This window comes from Clytia hemisphaerica, unplaced genomic scaffold (genome assembly GCF_902728285.1).
Source record: "Clytia hemisphaerica strain Z4C2 unplaced genomic scaffold, Clytia hemisphaerica genome assembly, whole genome shotgun sequence".
NCBI classification, from domain to species: domain Eukaryota; kingdom Metazoa; phylum Cnidaria; class Hydrozoa; order Leptothecata; family Clytiidae; genus Clytia; species Clytia hemisphaerica.
In genome coordinates this window covers 53258-73428 of record NW_027103372.1, presented here as the reverse complement: position 1 = coordinate 73428, position 20171 = coordinate 53258, and the positions used below count along the sequence as shown (strand labels likewise).

At 38.3% G+C, this 20171-nt stretch overlaps 1 protein-coding gene across 1 annotated transcript in view; it reads right to left on the bottom strand.

Annotated features, from left to right (window-relative positions):
• The window catches only part of LOC136823203 (cleavage and polyadenylation specificity factor subunit 1-like), a 62825-nt gene that overhangs the window by 421 nt on the left and 42233 nt on the right, over positions 1–20171 (bottom strand). Inside the window, exons 34-38 of the mRNA XM_067079378.1 lie at positions 3516–3563; positions 2041–2184; positions 1095–1224; positions 671–809; positions 326–418 (exon numbers count right to left, since the gene is read on the bottom strand). Coding sequence (XP_066935479.1) covers positions 371–418; positions 671–809; positions 1095–1224; positions 2041–2184; positions 3516–3563 — 509 coding nt within the window. The 3' untranslated portion in view covers positions 326–370. The remainder of the gene's footprint in view (positions 1–325; positions 419–670; positions 810–1094; positions 1225–2040; positions 2185–3515; positions 3564–20171) is intronic.

Sequence of the window (20171 nt, the reverse complement as noted above, 5' to 3'; positions counted from 1 at the left end):
CAAAAAATTCTAACGGCAGAATTATTTACTAAAAAGACAATTGGTAAAACGATACTGATAATCAAGCCCGTTTCGTTTTTAAAAGATCCCGTTCGGAAAGCTTTTCCCTGCTATAAAAACCACGGAACACATTTTAAAGGTGCCATTGAGCATGCTAAATAAAAAGGTCTTTCCTTATTTCCATAGGGCTTTCTAGTAGACTACCTTCTCAAACTACGTACTCAGCGATAATTTGAATGTCTCCCGCAACTCGAAAAAAATTATTTTCACCACCTTGACGTTCGAGTAATGGAGACTGTACTATAATAAATACTTTAACACTTACCTTTTATATAAAAACTTTAACCATTAAAAATGTTTTAGAATCGTTTTAAAATTGTGAACAAGCTCTCTTCACGTCCATCAGATCATCAAGAATCTAAAAAAAGAAGAAGAATGGGCCATTCCATTAAATTTCCATACATCGGTCAGAAAATCAGAAAAGATTTCTTGGAAATGTGTGGATACCCCCTGGAAAATGGAAAAATTTGCAAAAAATCCCTTGGATTCGATACTCTCTAATTCGATCTTCAAAGATACAAGAAATTTCTCCGAAACGACACAATTCGAAACTGAGAGCCAGACAGAAGGCAAATCTTCTAATATAATGTGATTTTTTATGTTGTTATACCTGAGAGGGCGTTGTCCCCATTTTTCGTGCAATATCATATCTTTCTTGGAAACACATCTGTACGTAAGATTGCAATAATTGCCCATCTAATATGTTTTTATGTGAATTGGTCAACTTCCTGATTGGTGTCTTCAATGACCTGAATTGCGAAAGGAACAGAAGAATCAAAAGTAGTTCATCGAACACCGTCAAAAGTTGGATTTTAACACAGAGCTTTGACAGCCAAGAATTGTAAGATCCTTTTGTAGGCAAAAGTCTTTAGCAACGCTCATAAAGAAAAGATCCCAGTTATGGGATGGTCTATCCTACATAAAATTTGGAAATTTTTGGTATATAGAACATGTTCGCATCTAACGGTTCTGTTTCGCTCCGAAACAAAACGGAACGTAGCGCGTGAACGTGGTCTTTATCATTATTATTATACCTGAAAGCACGTGGGTTGAGACCAGCACGGTGTTGCATACAATCTACCAATTTGTTTTGTAACATCATCAATCGACGGAACGGTTTCTCCGCCACTGGCAACAAGCTCATGATACTTCCATCGATAGTGGCTGAAAAATATAAATAATGAAAGGGAACAATAGATGATAATGAATAATCGTGTGGGCCGAGATAGAGTTTTTACAATCTTTTATTTGATTTGGTTGGTCGTTAACCAGTAATAAAACAATTTTGTTACTTTTTCTAAAGAACGCGTCATTTTTATTACTTCAAATGACCAATTATTAAAGTATCTTATAAACTCCATCTCATCTGAATGATGCACGGTCGTATCTCGCGCAAAGCGCTGGATTTTCGAAATGGTCAATTTATACTGGGTTTTCATAAGAGAGACTAATTTTTTGATAATTTCGTTCAATTATTTTACGTATCTACGACCATTAGGGTATCATTACACGTTTTTTTTTACGAACGAACTATAAAGAATATAGTAAGTAGTAACTAGATGAAGAACATTTTTAGGCTTTTCAAACCCTAAAACACCTATTTTCTTAAAAAAATGGACAAAATTACTCACAAAATGGTGAAAATAAGAACATGTTAAGAACATTTTAGGGCTTTTAGAACCCTAAAAAAACCTATTTTCTTAGGAAAATGGACAAAATTACTCACAAAATGGTGAAAATAAGAACATTTTAAGAACATTTTTAGGCTTTCCGAAGGCTTTACAATTTTTTAATGCTGTCCATAATGGTCGCAGATATGTAAAATAACTGAACAATATTTTTATGACCCTTTGAGGGAGTTAATTTTGTATTTTCAACACACATTCCCCGGTAAAATCTCCAGAAAACTCAAAGAATAAATACATTACTGAAAAGTTCCGGGGCTAAGCACGATCAATACAAATAACTATTTTGACTTACGCATGTATAACACTTGACGCTGGTCTTGTTGCTTGTTGTAAAATTCCTCTTGAGGAACTTTGATACGAAACATGGTATGTATAGAAGCTCCTGTGTTTATGTCAGCTACTTGGAGCAACTTTTGACCACCAAAACTCTCAAGCGCTGTAGAGAACCAAAACGGGAAATCAAGCACAAATTACTAAAACGTATCTACCGGTTTTTAATATACCTTACAACTTTAAATTCAGGTGAATAGAATTAAAGATTTCAAAATTTGAAGAAATCGTCATTTTTCAAGAATATTCACATTAATTTTCGACTTTTTATTATTGATAACTAAATCCTGTCAAAATTTGAAGCTACTCGGGTCAGTATTTCAGAGATCTAAAGACTTTATGATTTTACACGATTTTAGCTGCTTTTATTGGCCAATATATTGTCAATAAAGTCGACAAAACCGACCTACATAGTGTCCTCCAGGGTTTGTTCCCCCTACCAAATTCTTGATTTTTTTTATCTCCCCCCTCTTTTTTTCCCCCTATCACCTTTCGGTTTTTTAGTTTCCCTCCTCTTTTTTGCTTTCCCCCCAGAAAATTCTGAAAATATCAGTCCCCCCCATATACCGATATAAATTTCTCAAATTTCAACCTGACACAAACGTAAAATTTTGCTGCAAAAGGAATACTAGACAAAATAGAACGAAAATTGGTTAATTTTTTAAATCATGATCTAATCAAATGATATCATGTGGACTGACCTTGGTTGCTGAGATAAAGTTGAAGTGATTTCACACTCCCCCCAACCAAATTTACCAACTATCTATGTTTCCCCCCCCCTCTTTTTTTCCCCCCTTTAATATTCAAATTTTCATTTTCCCCCCTCACCCATTCAAAATTGGAAAATTGGTCCCCCCCCTTTATAAAGGGGGGGGGGAGGACACTGGGTGAAGCGGCTTGAAATTTTGTATACTAGTGTATTTCAAATTCGATACTGTAGCACAAAAACAAGCGCTTGTAAACACTTATTATGTCTGATGACGTTGAAAGCTTGGCGTTTCTTGACAACAACACTTTGAGAACGAGTGGGAAAGCTGAGAAGCTGAGAGACTATTGTTTGGGAAGAGTAAATGATATAATATTAGTGCAAAACACTTAAGCGAAATCTAGATATAAGAAAGCAGGAAAGGATGGGTGAGATGTAAAATATGTACATAAAAATTTTTATTTTTTTTTAATTTATCATTCTATACTATATTATTGTATTCTATATAGTTGGTATTAATTAGTATTTAATTGTATGTCAGACCAACGTTAAATAAATTGGAAAATAAAAATAAATAAAATGAGATAGAAAACCAACACGTCTGGAGTCAGGTGTAAATTTTTACAGTTAAAAAAACAATACGTCGCCAATGCATGAGCAGACACTCCCTGCAGTGACGATCAAGCACTGTTCTAGGAGAAATATAAATTTTTTTAAAGAGAAACACTCACCCTCGGGTTCATATTTGAAAAGCATGATATTATTCTCAACATCGGAGACTAAAAGAAAGAAAACAACATTAAAGGGCCTGGGAACGAGCGTTCTGTTTTCGCAAAGCGAAGAAATCTCAAAATGTACTACTCCATTATTAATGCAGAATTACGAAAAAAAAACTGATAGGACCTTACAATTCACGTTGAATTTATTGCCAGTGAGAGTGTTTGAAAAATTAGAAATGTATGAAGACAGAGGTGTTCCAAAAGCACCTGGGGGTATTTGAAAAGTCGTTTGTACTCGATTTCGGGATACTTTTATAAACGCACGTTCCGCAAACATGACATGAAGAAACTTTTTTTCTTTACTGCACAATACGCTAGCCTATTCATAGCTCATCGGGTTTTGTGTAAACCCTCGGCTATCAATATCCCACCTATCCTGTACCATCCCGAACGCCTGTCACTTTAGTTTGTTGTCATGTCATTAAGGTACAGACTTGTTTCACCATGCGATTTGTTTATCACTTTGTTGAGTCAATATCCGATTCCTGACTCGTCGTTGACGACTAACTCAGACATAAAGCAAAAAGTAATTGAGAGAACAAATTTTAGTCGTCTAGAAACCTTTGTGCATCTTTTGAGTTGATTTTGTTTTGAGAGTTTGTTGTTTGATAAAATTGTTTTCTCGCTACGCAAGTTTCTGCTTAGCAAGCCGGAAGGCCGGAACACCGGATTCTTCCAGCCGTTTATACAAACTAAATCCCGTAACAATAATCGTATTATCATATAACACCTAACATAATATACCAAAAAACAAAGGATTTTTTCTGAAAACAAAAAAAAAAGTGTTCATCAGACGGGTTCTTCGGTTAAGAAATTAGCTTGCTAGACTACGAAAACCTTAGCAGACGTTTAAAAAAAAAGTTTTATTCACTTTTTAGCAATAATAAAAAAATAACAAAGTCAATAAAGCAACATAGTCGGATAACTTAACCAAAGTATATCAATTTTTATTTTAAAACATGTTTCGATAATAAAAAATAATTGTTCGTCTTGATTTTTTTATTTTAAAAACAATTTCAACCTGTTTAAACCTGAAAATTTCAGCACAATGATGTAAAATGGTAATGTTTGAAATCTGAGGAAATCCGATATTTGAAAAAATAATATCTTGGGAAAATTTGGCCAAAAAAAGTGTGTTTTTTTTACTTTGTGTCAAATTGCTTCAATTGTTTTTTCTGATTTTTATTTTTTTGCATGAAGATAAGGGCAAGGTTCTTAGCGAAGAAAAACTACTTGCAGTGGTAGATTTTTCAGAAGCTCATGATTTTGGCATGAAGCTCCTAATTTTGGCTTGAAGCTAGCTTGAAAAAAGTCATTTCCTTGTTTTCACACACAACGATTGGAGAACTGCAGAGAGTATAATTGCTTATCTTCGAGTTTTGAATGTGCTTTGTTACACCCCTGTCTCACAGCCCCGAATGAACTCTTTTCCTCAATGGGGATAAGAATTCCTAACGAAATTCCAATGGGGATAGAAATTCTATTGTTCCAAGGTTAAAAAATCCAGTGGGAACGGTTTTGGAGTGCAATTTTTAAACATTGAATTTCGAGTGGGGATTAAATCAAAGTCAATTTTCCAATGAGGCTGAAATTCCAGGGTATTTTCCAACCGGAGACGAAATATTCGCTAAATTTTCCAGTGGGGCTGGGATCCCAGCGGGTCTGTGACACAGGGGTGTTTTGTTTGATCTATGTTTTAGGTCTAAACACTTAACTAGGCTGCACGCATCCCCTCTGTTATGTTTTGATATAAGACAGACAGACAGACAGACAGACAGACGGACGGACGGACGGACGGACGGACGGACGGACGGACGGACGGACGGACGGACGGACGGACGGACGGACGGACGGACGGACGGACGGACGGACGGACGGACGGACAGACGGACAGACGGACAGACGGACAGACGGACAGACGGACAGACGGACAGACGGACAGACGGACAGACGGACAGACGGACAGACGGACAGACGGACAGACAGACAGACAGACAGACAGACAGACAGACAGACAGACAGACAGACAGACAGACAGACAGACAGACAGACAGACAGACAGACAGACAGACAGACAGACAGACAGACAGACAGACAGACAGACAGACAGACAGACAGACAGACAGACAGACAGACAGACAGACAGACAGACAGACAGACAGACAGACAGACAGACAGACAGACAGACAGACAGACAGACAGACAGACAGACAGACAGACAGACAGACAGACAGACAGACAGACAGACAGACAATTTATAGTACCTTTCGAGGTAAGAAAATAAGAATTAATTAATTATCCTGTTTTTTCCGCTTATTTTAGAGAAATGTGGTATAAATTCTCATGCTGCCTTACCCTATCTGGCATTTGATCTTTTTTTCAGAAACAAATGACGTTTTTTATTTCACCATTGCTTCTATTCCCATCGCATTGATTGGGGGCATGACAAATATGCTAGCTTTGTACTGTCTGTGGAAATATCGTTCAGCTAACATCGTACGGTTTGGGAACCAAGAGAGAATTGTGTTGGCATTGAATATTTCTGATTCGATTTCCAGCTTGGTTGTTATTCCATTAAAGACATTGATTTATTTATCCTCGTCGCTTGTCATCGTCCTCATCACAATCAGTAATTATATCAAGATTTCCAGGCCTGCTAAATACGAGAGTATTTTATTGAAGAAGCGAGCTCGCATTATCATTTGTGTGATATACATGTACTCGTGTGTTCACCCGATTATAATGTTCTTAAACATGAAAGTATTTGCATTCATTAATGTCTTTTGGATTGTTTCCTTTTTAATCACCTTGCCACTATTCTATGTATTGATTATTCGCGAGCTGAGACAATCACGGAAAAGAATTGAGAACCGCAGAGATGATCTCAAAGTCAAATCTGTGTGTTCAACAAATACTGCTGCAAAAGTGGAAGTCCAAAAAAAAGAAACATGCGCCGGAAACGAGGAACCGATAAACGGAACAAGTAATTCCAGTCACGGGGATAACATTGATGTAATTGAGGCCAACGAGAATAAGAGAGCGCAACCAGTCAACGAACCTACCCAAAGCTCCTCAGTGCACGTGACAGTGCAACCAATCAGCGAACCTACCCAAAGCTCCTCAAGTCGCATGACAGTGCAACCAGTCAGCGAACCTACCCAAAGCTCCTCAATACGCATGCCAGCGCAACCAGTCAGCGAACCTACCCAAAGCTCCTCAGTGCGCATGACACTGCAACCAGTCACCGAACCTACCCAAAGCTCTTCAGTGCGCATGACAATGCAACCCGTCAGCGAACCTACCCAAAGCTCCTCAGTGCACATGCCAGCACAACCAGTCAGCGAACCTACTTAAAGCTCGTCAGTGCGCATGACAGTGCAACCAGTCATCGAACCTACCCAAAGCTCCTCAGTGTGCATGGCAGTGCAACCAATCAGTGAACCTACCCAAAGCTCCTTAGTTCGCAAGCCAGCGCAACCAGCCAGCGAACCTACCCAAAGCTCCTCGGCGCGCATGCCAGCAAAGGAGAAACGTGTAATCAATAGCGTTCTACTTCTTATGGCGACCTTCTTCGGGTCCAGTCTGATCACGTTCATTTTCGTGTTTGCATACGCTATATCAGGAACAGAAAAAAAACAACAATATTACAATATAGTATATATATCATCTCTCTAAGAACTGCTATAAATCCAGCAATTTACGTTTTCAAGAACCAAAATTATCGCAGACACATCAAAAATATTATACCCAGGTTTCTAAGACGGTAAAGAATCAATGATGTCAATAATCTACCTGGTCCAAATGAGCTCAGAAATTAAGAATCAGAACCTAGAGTGGAACGCTCAAATAATGGATACATTCGACAACGAGCGAATACAACTTTGATTTACAATTTTGTTCTGATATTCCGGTGGTCGCCCATGCTCAAGTTTTAAAGAAGTAAGCCAGTTGCCTATCGGAATGGAATAGTCTCCTTTCGATGTGCCAGCATTCCAAGTCAAGTTCAATGTTGAAAAATTACAACTATTGCACCCGACGATTCCCAAAATGACGTCCTTATGCGTGAATATTGAAGGAATTGCGGTTAGACCAAAAGACAACGGGATGCAAAACCTGTTTTAAGGGCCAGGAAATATTCCACTATCCAATCCTTTACGATGTTAAAAATTTTGCAAAATTCAGAGTTTCATATAACATAAGATTGTACATCGGGTACCAAGAACTGCCACCAAAGATGACCAGATGACCGGATATAACTTTTTCCAGGGTTTCAAATCTCAACTTCAGTTGAGCTAGAATCTTATAATGTTTGTATGTTTGTGTGTATGTCTGCAAATTTTGGGGCAGCGTAGTGAGCGGAATAATGGATCTAGTAATTTGGCACACACCTCCTTAGGTTAAAAATTAGAAACAGTTTTTATTCCATTTTAGTCAAACACAGAAAGAATTTTGTAAAACGGTTGATTTATTACAGAGAAATAGAGATAAATATCTACTTCTGACTTTACGGATCATTTCCTCAAAATAGGTTTCAGGGGGTTTACGCACACCTTGGCAACGTTTTCTCAGGATTGGTAAGAGCTATGATCATGAAATTTTCAGGAGTTGCTCCATTTATGCTATGGAGTAGATTTTCGAAAAAATCACTTTTCAATTTTAAAACTCAAAAAAACTTAATTTTTCATAAATTTTAAGGTTCCAGACACCCTGGAATGAAAATTTAAAAAAATTATCCATTCATCCCACAGCTTGTCCGAATACTAGCAACCTCCAAAAAAGATTTTGGGAATAGCTTTTATAGATTTTTCTAAAACGCTGCCATAGCATTTTGATAGTGCATTACCCCCTGGCTGATATTACCACCGTCTTGGCTATTTTTTTTATTTTTTTTTATTTTTTCACATTCTCTATAGTTATATTACATTTCTGGAAAGTTCCATTTAGAAATCTTTTCTGCTTCAAAAGTTATGACGAAAAATGTAAAAATTCAATTTTCTCCATTCTTCATGTGGCTCCCACCTTTAAAAGTCTAAAAATTGCATGAAAAAAAGTAGAGGCACTGAAGTTTTAGCGGTCTTAAAAGGCATTTCTTTTATTCGTATCTTACAGATACTTTTAAGTGCTTTTCGAGGTAAGAAAATAATAATTAATTATTTATCCTGTTTTTATTCTCTTATTTAAAAATGGGGTATAATTTCTCATGTTGCCCTACCCTATCCAGCATTTGATCTTTCTTTCAGAAAGAAATGACGTTTTTTAATTTCACCATTGCTTTTATTCCCATCGCATTGATTGGGGGCATGACAAATATGCTAGCTTTGTACTGCCTGTGGAAATATCGTTCAGCTAACATCGTACGGTTTGGAAATCAATAGTGGGGTCGTTTAGCATAATTTACGGGAAAACAATAAGATCTAGCTGAAACTTTCTCCAGACCTTCTCTATAGGATGGTTATGCCTCAGGAAAAATTCCCCTAGAATCCCACTGGGGGAACATCCCTTTTTTGGGACATTTCTTTTTTCCCCAGGCAAAACCCTAAGGCCGAAATTTTTTGAAAATTTCAAACTCATTTTCAGACATTATCAAGTATACCATTCGAAAGCTCTCGAAAAACTATATAGAAGACTTTTAAACGGGTATAGCCGATTTCATTACCTAACTCAAGATAATTCACGCAGAAGATGCTATTTATGGTCAATTTTGACCAAAGTGTGGTGAAAAGTGGAACTTGCGCATGAAATATCTCGAGTGTTAGGTAAGGAAATCAGCTATAACCGTTTAAAAGTCTTCTATATAGTTTTTCGAGAGCTTTCGAATGCTATACATGATATTGTCTGGAAGTAAGTTTGAAATTTTCAAAAAATTTCACCCTTAGGGTTTTGCCTGGGGAAAATAGAAATGTCCCAAAAAAGGCATGTTCCTAAAGTGGGATTTTAGGGGAATTTTTCCTGAGGTATAAGCATCCTATAGAGAAGGTCTGGAGAAAGTTTCAGCTAGATCTTATTTTTTTCCTACAAACAGTCTGTATTTTTGTAACACGACCACACTACAAGAGAGAATTGTGTTGGCATTGAATATTTCTGATTCGATTTCCAGCTTGGTTGTTATTCCATTAAAGACATTGATTTATCTACTGTATCCAAAAATACAAACTAAACCTTTTTATATAACATATGCCGAAATAGTTTGTGTTCTATTCTCATCGCTTGTCATCGTCCTCATCGCAATCAGTAATTATATCAAGATTTCCAGGCCTGCTAAATACGAGAGTATTTTATCGAAGAAGCGAGCTCGCATTATCATTTGTGTGATATACATATACTCGTGTGTTCACCCGATTATAATGTTCTTAAACATGAAAGTATTTGCGTTCATTAATGTCTTTTGGATTGTTTCCTTTTTAATCACCTTGCCACTATTCTATGTATTGATTATTCGCGAGCTGAGACAATCACGGAAAAGAATTGAGAACCGCAGAGATGATCTCAAAGTCAAATCTGTGTGTTCACCAAATACTGCTGCAAAAGTGGAAGTCCAGAAAAAGAAACATGTGCCAGAAACGAGGAGCCGATAAACGGAACAAGTAATTCCATTCACGGGGATAACATTGATGTAATTGAAGTCAAAGAAGATAAGAGAGCGCAACCAGTCAGCGAACCTACCCAAAGCTCCTCAGTGCGCATGCCAGCGCAACCAGTCAGCGGACCTACCCAAAGCTCCTCAGTGCGCATCCCAGCGCAACCAGTCAGCGAACCTACCCAAAGCTCCTCAGTGCGCATGCCAGCAAAGGAGAGACGTGTAATCAAGAGCGTTCTACTTCTTATGGCGACCTTCTTCGGGTCCGGTGTGATCTCGTTCATTTTCGTGTTTGTATACGCTATATCAGGAACAGAAAAAAACCAAACATTCGTACAATATAGTATATATATCATCTCTCTAAGAACTGCTATAAATCCAACAATTTACGTTTTCAAGAACCAAAATTATCGCAGACATATCAAAAATATTATACCCAGGTTTCTAAGACGGCAAAGAATCAATAATGTCAGTAATCTACCTGGTCCAAATGAGCTCGGAAATTAAGAATCAGAACCTAGAGTGGAACGCTCAAATAATGGATACATTCGACACGAGCGAATACAATTGATTTACAATTTTGTTCTGATATTCCAGTGGTCGCACATGCTCAAGTTTAAAGAGTAAGTAAGCCAGTTGCCTATCGGAGAGGAATAGTCTCCTTTTGATGTGCCAACATTCCAAGTCAAGTTCAATGTTGAAAAATTACAACTACTGCACCCGACGATTCCCAAAACGACGTCCTTATGCGTGAATATTGAAAGAATTGGGGTTAGACCCGAAAACAATGGGATGCAAAACCTGTTTACGGGCCAGGAAATATTCCACTATCCAATCCTTTACGATGTTAAAAATTTTGCAAACTTCAGAGTTTCATAAGATAAGATTGTACATCGGGTACCAAGAACTGCCACCAAAGATGACCGGATATAACTTTTTCCAGGTTTTCAAATCTCAACTTCAGTTGAGCTAGAATCTTATAATGTTTGTATTGTATGTTTGTATGTCTGCAAATTTTGGGGCAGCGTAGTGAGCGGAATAATGGATCTAGTAATTTGGCACACACCTTCCTTAGGTTAAAAATTAGAAACAGTTTTTTTCATTTATTTAAATGTCGCTTTTTTTCGGGAGTTATTTACATTTTACCGGGATTTTGCACTTACGTCATAAAGTCAAAATAATTGACGTCAAATATTTTTTGAGGTCGTGTACTATTTATGTAAAAGTGTACTATTTAATGTAAAAATCTTCTTTTTAACGACACAGAGATTAATGTGGGATCAGGTAAGCTTTACAGGGCCCATGGGCACCAAGCAGAACAGTGAGAGCGACTGTTCCGCTTGACACCCAAAGTAAATTTTACTGACCAGAGCTCCCCGCCTACTTTCACTGTTCCGCTTCGTACCCAAGACTCGTTTTTTCACTGTTCCGCGTCGCACCCAAGACTCGTTTGTTCACTGTTCCGCGTCGCACCCAAGACTCGTTTGTTCACTGTTCCGCGTCGCACCCAAGACTCGTTTGTTCACTGTTCCGCGTCGCACCCAAGACTGATTTTTTCACTGTTCCGCGTCGCACCCAAGACCAATTTTTCACTGTTCCGCGTCGAACCCAAGACTGATTTTTTCACTGTTCCGCGTCGCACCCAAGACTCGTTTGTTCACTGTTCCGCGTCGCACCCAAGACTTGTTTGTTCACTGTTCCGTGTCGCACCCAAGACCAATTTCTTCACTGTTCTGCGTCGCACCCAAGACTTTCTTTTTCACTGTTCCGCGTCGCACCCAAGACCGATTTGTTCACTGTTCCGCGTCGCACCCAAGACTTGTTTGTTCACTGTTCCGCGTCGCACCCAAGACTGATTTTTCACTGTTCCGCGTCGCACCCAAGACTTTCTTTTTCACTGTTCCGCGTCGCACCCAAGACCGATTTTTCACTGTTCCGCGTCGCACCCAAGACTCGTTTGTTCACTGTTCCGCGTCGCACCCAAGACCAATTTGTTCACTGTTCCGCGTCGCACCCAAGACTTGTTTGTTCACTGTTCCGCGTCGCACCCAAGACCGATTTGTTCACTGTTCCGCGTCGCACCCAAGACTTGTTTGTTCACTGTCCCGCGTCGCACCCAGGACCGATTTTTTCACTGTTCTGCGTCGCACCCAAGACTTTCTTTTTCACTGTTCCGCGTCGCACCCAAGACCGATTTTTCACTGTTCCGCGTTGCACCCAAGACTCGTTTGTTCACTGTTCCGCATCGCACCCAAGACCGACTTTTTCACTGTTCCGCGTCGCACCCAAGACCGATTTTTCACTGTTCCGCGTGGCACCCAAGACTGATTTTTTCACTGTTCTGCGTCGCACCCAAGACTTTCTTTTTCACTGTCCCGCGTCGCACCCAAGACCGATTTTTCCACTGTTCCACGTCGAACCCAAGACTGATTTTTCACTGTTCCGCGTCGCACCCAAGACCGATTTTTCACTGTTCCGCGTCGCACCCAAGACTCGTTTGTTCACTGTTCCGCGTCGCACCCAAGACCAATTTGTTCATTGTTCCGCGTCGCACCCAAGACTTGTTTGTTCACTGTTCCGCGTCGCACCCAAGACCGATTTGTTCACTGTTCCGCGTCGCACCCAAGACTTGTTTGTTCACTGTCCTGCGTCGCACCCAGGACCGATTTTTTCACTGTTCCGCGTCGCACCCAAGACTTTCTTTTTCACTGTTCCGCGTCGCACCCAAGACTGATTTTTTCTCTGTTCCGCGTCGCACCCAAAACTGATTTTTTCACTGCTCCGTGTCGCACCCAAGACCGATTTGTTCACTGTTCCGCGTCGCACCCAAGACTGATTTTTCCACTGTTCCGCGTCGCACCCAAGACCGATTTTTTCACTGTTCTGCGTCACACCCAAGACCGGTTTTTTCACTGTTCCGTGTCGCACCCAAGACTGATTTTTCCACTGTTCCGCGTCGCACCCAAGACCGATTTTTTCACTGTTCTGCGTCACACCCAAGACCGGTTTTTTCACTGTTCCGTGTCGCACCCAAAACTGATTTTTTCACCATTTGACGGGGCAACTAAGATGGATTTTTTTTCGCCGTTGTTCTGTATTACATGCAAACAAATTTACAATGTTGGGATAAGACGGATTAAGTAGATTGCGACTTTTTAAAAGTTCTTAAATATTATTCAAAAGGAGGAAAAATGAAATTTGATTGGGTTTCTTTTATCTTATAGAAATTAAATCTTTCATAAATGTCCTGTCCGAAATATAATTCTGCTTGAAACTATCAAACGTGATAAAAAAATGTGTCATGAATGAAATGAAAATGTATGTTGACATCAATCAGGGATAATCAATATTGATGCAGTTAATGATGTTCTCCAAAGGTTCTTCCAAGCCTCTCCAATCCCTGTTAAGAAAAATAGGAGGTTATTTAGTCAACCCAGTAAAAATATTGTTTTTCCTATTTGTTCTTCAATAGCCTGGCAGTCCTTTTCAAAAGGATCTCGGTAATATATGGCTGTTATATGGAAATGTTTTTTCATTTTTCCAAATCCTGATCGACTGAGTATTACGACAAAACAGCCTTTTTGCAGGTCAAAAATGCAGGTTGTTCCAAATCGCTTCAATCGCTCTCCGTCCTCAAAAGCGTAGATACATATCTCAGACTATAGCTAATTATATTCATGAATATGCACCATTAAAAAGTCTTCTGAGGTTAAATCACAAACTCAGCAGCTGAGTGACGTAAGATCGGTCAATAAGCCACTTGAAATCAATCATCTGTTGGGTCCTTTGGAAGACATGGTAATGGCACATATCACGAATATATAAAACCATGGCGTTTTACATTTGAAGGCCTCGCAAACGAGTTTCAAATTTAGAACGCCATGTATAAAACGCATAAAAGGTAAAAGCCTGTTAATTTCACATATCATGCCAATGGAAAGAAAATATAATGAAATAGAAGTAAAGAAAGACCAAAGAAAGATTTCTTTTCAATAATCTTGAATACACAGTAACCACTAACATTACCTCCACATGAATTCATTCATGTAACTTTGAAGGAATCGAAGTTCTACGCCCTTCATAGCCTTGATTACTAGTTTGAATTTATTCCAGTATGACTCGATATTCTGAAAATGATTAAATAAAAGTGTAAAAAAGTCATAAATTTATAATAAATTATAACTGTTGTTAGCCCTCTAAGTGCCAAAGTTTGATTATCCGACATGAGCTATATAGGAAAGGGAAACGCTCCTGTTCCCCAGTTGAAAATTTGAATCGATTCAGTCTTGTTCGCACAGTGGGCCCAAATCTAACCCTCTCTCAGCCGCTGTCCTCCCGCGGCGTCGAAAAAAGAAGAGACTCTAACCTATCCAGCGAACTATGAACGAGCTTCTCACTTCTTCTAGATCCGAGATTGTGGATTTAAGGTATAACTTATAAATCGCTGTTTATTTTTATTCGGTCTATCAACGCCGTACGCCCGATATCCCTTTTCATTCGTTTGGTAATATAAAATCTAACTGGCCATGTCTAATAGCACGCTTTGGGAAGCCCTTTCAAGCTACGACTCCGGATGACACAAGAGTGATTTTATTTCTATCCATTCGCACTCTACAATAGGGTTTCATTTTCAGATCAAGGCTGTGGGCGACTTGTAGTTGTATATAATATGCATACTCCTCGTAAGGGGACAATATTCTTCAAAAACTACAAATATATTATCTACTAAGCACATAAAAACAACCTAATTCTTTTTCCGCTGTTTTAATAAGAGCCTGTAAAAAACTTTACTTGAAGCTTTAAAAAGGCCTAAAATAAGCATTTTTTTACTTCTTTCAAATATGAGAAACTTGACCATCTAAATCAGAGTAAAAAATTTAGATAGGAATAAAATGAATCACCTGAGTATGAGCGCCATTTACTGGATTCACGAAATTGTAAGTGTGATTCACAGTGTCGTGTCTAATGCAATTTTGGACAAACTGCGGCAATCTTGCTTAACCACGCCACTCATCACTAGTTATTACCGTGTTTGGCAACAACACTCTATTAATCGCTCCTGTCAGCGTTTGTCGGTCGCGTCTCGGCACAATTTCCATGTAACCTTTGGCAGGTCTGTACCGCGTGTCAGCGAGACCAAACACCCAAACAGGATTGGCACGTCTACCTCTACCACCCTGTTTATAAAAGATAGATTCATAAAATATATTTGGAAAGATATTTGATTTTTAGATAGGAAAATTGCGCACACCGAGCTGGTTATGCTAAGCAAGATATTTTATATCACACAAGACCATATAACATGCGCTGTCTTTTATCACAAAATTGGCACAAAATCGTTGCCAGTTTCAGATGTTTGTTTGAAATGTTTGTACTCCGTAAATGTAGGATATATTGATATATTGTCTAGGGGTGGCAAAATATGATCAAAACTTGCCTTGTTTGGGGGTAAATACATTTTTTTGTAAAAGGCTAATTTCAAAATTTGTCTTACGCGTTGTCTATGACGAATCATTGACTCGTCAACTTGAACCACGAAATTCTGGCCACCACCACCAACATTGATCGGGTTCCTCTGCAAGTCTCTGGCACATACCAGTCGAAGCAGTTGATACATGTCAATTATGACTTGTTTTGACATATTTGTTAACTGTCTGACATATTTCACTTGGATGCCATTAGACCAATAATATATGGCCATGAATAATTTGGGTAATGGCACTTTAGTCCATTGCTGGAATATGGTACCGCCACGTATCTTGATTTTTCGCCGACACGGTCTACCACATCTCCTATTAATGAAATATAGAATAAAATTCATTTTTTCTTAAAATTCTAATTTTTAAAATAGGTTAACATGAATCAACTTTTAAAATTTGAGACGACAGCAGCATGACTGTCGTATTTGAATCTTCTGAAATAAAATTCAAAACGAGTAATCATCTCAACGATTTCGGAGTGGGGGTAAGAATTGTAACCGAGATTGAAGAGGTTTCTAAATATCAGACTATCAAAGACATTGATTAGAGGCTGTTGTCCGCAGATATGTAATTTTTGCACAAAAATGTAATTTCTGCGCAGATATGTAATTATTTTGTGCAAAAATGTAATTTCTTGGTTTTTACAAAGTAACTATGAGGTAGTGCCAAAATCATTTTTTACCCTTTTCAGCCTTGTTTCCATTCAGACTTTCGTAGTCGGGTGCAACTGCCGTAATTCTTTTTGCTGGGATAACATATACACACCTGTCTGAGAACATAAAGTTCAAATGCAATTGAATCCCAATACATGTTTTTTTTTATAAGCATAACGCTTATAAGCATATGAAGGCTCAGATTTGCAAAATTCCTAAGCATAACATGAGCATATATGTCAGCCCAAAATATATTTCAAGTGGTCATTTTTATCTGTTTAAAAAGGCTTGGTAGAGGTCAAGTAAAAAATAAGACATTCCACGGCTAGCTAACATTCCACAGCTCCCAAAATCCGAACAAATTTTTACAAAATTTCTGAAATTTCATTAAAAACTTGGATCGGGGTGAATCATAAGCATGATTCTTAAGCATATAATAAGCATAAACTATGCCTGGATGCTTTGAGAACTTAAGCATACACGAGCCTGACCAAGGGGCATAGACTTGCTTATAAAAAAAAACATGTAGTCCAGGCCAGGCCAGCCCCCGCGCTGCTTGCTCGATCGATAGGATCGATAATCAGAACGAAACTATGAATTTTCATTTTGTGACGTAATGTATAAAAAAAGCGTCAATTTTAGAAATATATAGCCTCCGCGTAAGCATTATATTAGCGAGTTTACACGTTTTTTTTTTTATAAGGAACCTTAACTTTGCTCTGAGCCTGGAGTTCCTTATTTTTACAGAGAATTTCAGTCTCAAAGTTCCTTATCGAGTTCCTTACTACATAGGAAATTTTGAAGTTTTTGCCCCTTGAAAGATCAAAATTTGGTCAAATTAGTCCCAATAAGGTACATTATTTTCAAATCCACTTATTCTCAGCCTGAGCAGTTCCTTAACAATTCCTTATTTTTTGAACCATTTTCAGCCTCGAGTTCCTTATAAACGTGTTCCTTATAAAAAAAAAACGTGTATGTATCGAAGGATATAGCGAGCACCTTACTAAAAGCCGGGATTTTTTATCTCGTTTCTTAGTGAGTTCCACTTTGACGATTTCTGAAAAATAGAAGCATTTCAAGTGTTTTGACGCAAATTCGATTATATTCGTTACTGCAACGGCTTCAAAAGTTTAAAGTAATGTCAAAAAATCGAATGTTTGGAGCCCGAAAACCCGAGCTCCAAAGTTAAAAACATCGGTTCTTACATATCTGCGTAGTCTGTACCACCCCGCCGCCACAGGCGTTTTTTATATTTTGAACAAAACTTGCCGTGTGTCGGTCTGTTACGTTTAGCGAGATTCTGTGTCTCAGTTTGTCCCAGTTTTCTGGGACAAAATCTTAAAAACACAAGCGCAGGAGTGCTTTTTTGAAAATTGAAAGATGCCATTGCATTGACGTGTTTAAAGTAACGTCAATTTAGTTGAGATGTTTTGAATGCTAAAAATAGTTACGCTCCACCCGAGAGACATTCGAAGATTTTTGAAAAAGGTGTGAGACAGGGAATGTTACCTAACCGTGGCAGACCCTATTTCGCATTATCTTTTCAGTCAGCGAAGAAGAGTCGGGTACAGGCTAATATCTGCGCAGCACTTAATTACATATCTGCGCAGCTCATAATTTGTCTGCGCAAAATAATTACATATTTGCGCAAAAATTACATATCTGCGCACAACAGAGGCTTTAGAAATTCCGTTTCAAAATGCAAGCTCAATTTAGGTATTGCACTTTTGAAATTAATATTGTAATCCGCGTAGCTACATCAGCAGGAGCCGGTTACCACTTTTCTAAAAACTCCGATCAAATACAGAGGATATAACTTAGGGTTTTTCATTTTAGTGTTTACTTCCTTTTCCTTCTTTTTCAAAAATTTTGAACCTGTGGTGGGAGATGCCTCTGCAAAATTTATGATAATGACACGAAAGGATCGCGATAAGAACACTGTCGTACTATTTACTTAAAAAGTGGTTTCCGTGTAATTCTCCCTTCGAACAACGAAGGAACCACAGACAAGAAATTTTATGCGATTATTGCATTAAATTCAATAGGACAGTACCGCACCGTATTAGTTTAGTTAACAATAGGTTGAAGCAAAATCTTACCATCTGTATCCATCTGGAACATTGTCAGCTGTCAAAGCCATTTGTCCACCGCAAACAACGCATACCTTGTTTGGTGGTATAAGAGCTTTTCCTTGGAGGAAGTGAATTATCTCAATTTTTGACCCCCCAAACAGCAATGCACCCCATCGATCTAAAAATTGTCGATGAGCGCGAGCTGCGGCTGCTTGAGGTACTACCTGAGCTGCTGCCATCTTGAACAAAAATAATGGAGTGACCTGACACGATTTTTCTCTACAGTTTTATGGTTCGTTGGTTATGTGATCGTCAGACTAGACAGTTTTTCTAGACAATTATCTAGACAATAAAGAAGACGGAATTCTTAGTAGCTAACTTATTTACTACCCTGTCTCAATGATCTTTCGAATTTTTAATCTCAAAGCCCCACGTGATTTCAATGGGGCAATATGGTTTTGAGTTGAAAAAGCTTTATGCAAAACGGTACCAAAATCATTGCTTAATTCTTTATAAGCTACAGACTTTCATGCCATTTGGGAGTTTTGGAAGTTTTCTCATTTTTCAAAAAATGTTGCGCGTTTGAAAGGTCAAAAGCTTTTTTTTTTGATGTCTCGATTCTTCGAATTCTTCTTTAGTCTAAATATAGATTGGGGTAGACTAGACAGACTACAAAAAACAAATATTATATAGACATGACCAGTGAAAAGCTTTTTAGTATAAAAGTATTCGTATGGATCCCATTAAAGCGAGAGCGAGCCAATTCTATAGACAATAGATTTTCTTCACTTTATTCGCGCTTTCGCGGAATAGTTTGATCAGTTTGTGCTGCCAACGATAGAAGAAAGATGGACAGCATCATGGAAAATGTCGAAAATTACACAATCATGATTCGTGAAATGATGGACAGTGGACTACTGGCAAGGCAACTGTATTGTTCGAATCGTCACCAAAGAACGCAGATGGGGTTAAACCCTGACATGAAAAGCTGGTAAGAACTAATCTTTATCAATTAATCAATTCTCATTGATGACAATTTTAGCAATAGTTGCGGTGAGGCTTAAAAAAGCACTCGTAGTCTGGGTCGAGAGTTAAGCTTTAGAAGAACACCGTAAGATCGCGGCTAAACTTGGCCATAGTCGGTCTAAAATCAGTCATCACATTGTGTAACCGAGAAAGGGGTAGCTAAATTGACTGCACGCTTTTTTATAAGAATAGTGTATTTTGGATGAGGGTCAAGTACTCTGAAGAAATCGCCGAAATTGAGTAAATTTGATAGACGAGTCATCAAAAATTAAGTTTAGCTCTCTATTTTCCCCTCTTTTGGAAGTTTTAAAATCTTCACAAATTTAGAAAAATTACAGATTGCCCAAAATCCAATTCGGAGGAATGCGTAAGTTTTAGGCATTATATTGTTAAATTTCAAAATTGTCTTATAATATGACAATGGTGGTCGAAATAGGCCTTTTTCTTCGGATCGGTTATATTAGTGAGTCGCTCGCTTTGAACTGTCACCGGAAGAGCTTACCCTGAGGGGAAGAAAATTTTGAAATTTCGCTCCTTCTATTTGCCTTAAAATCGTCTTATTTTTACATCAATCTGCTATAATAGGAAATATCATTAAGGACTGGGACTAATTTTAACGAGTAGGAAAATCCTAAAGACTTTCGCGAATTTCGGCTAAATTTACCGCATTCGTCAAAATTAGTTCTCTTGAAAGACCGAAAGACAAAGTAGAAGATCAAAATGTTAATTTTCATCTATAAGAATTATACCTCGGAAATGTTTAAATTGGTTTTCTCAAATGCAAGAATAGAAATTCTGGA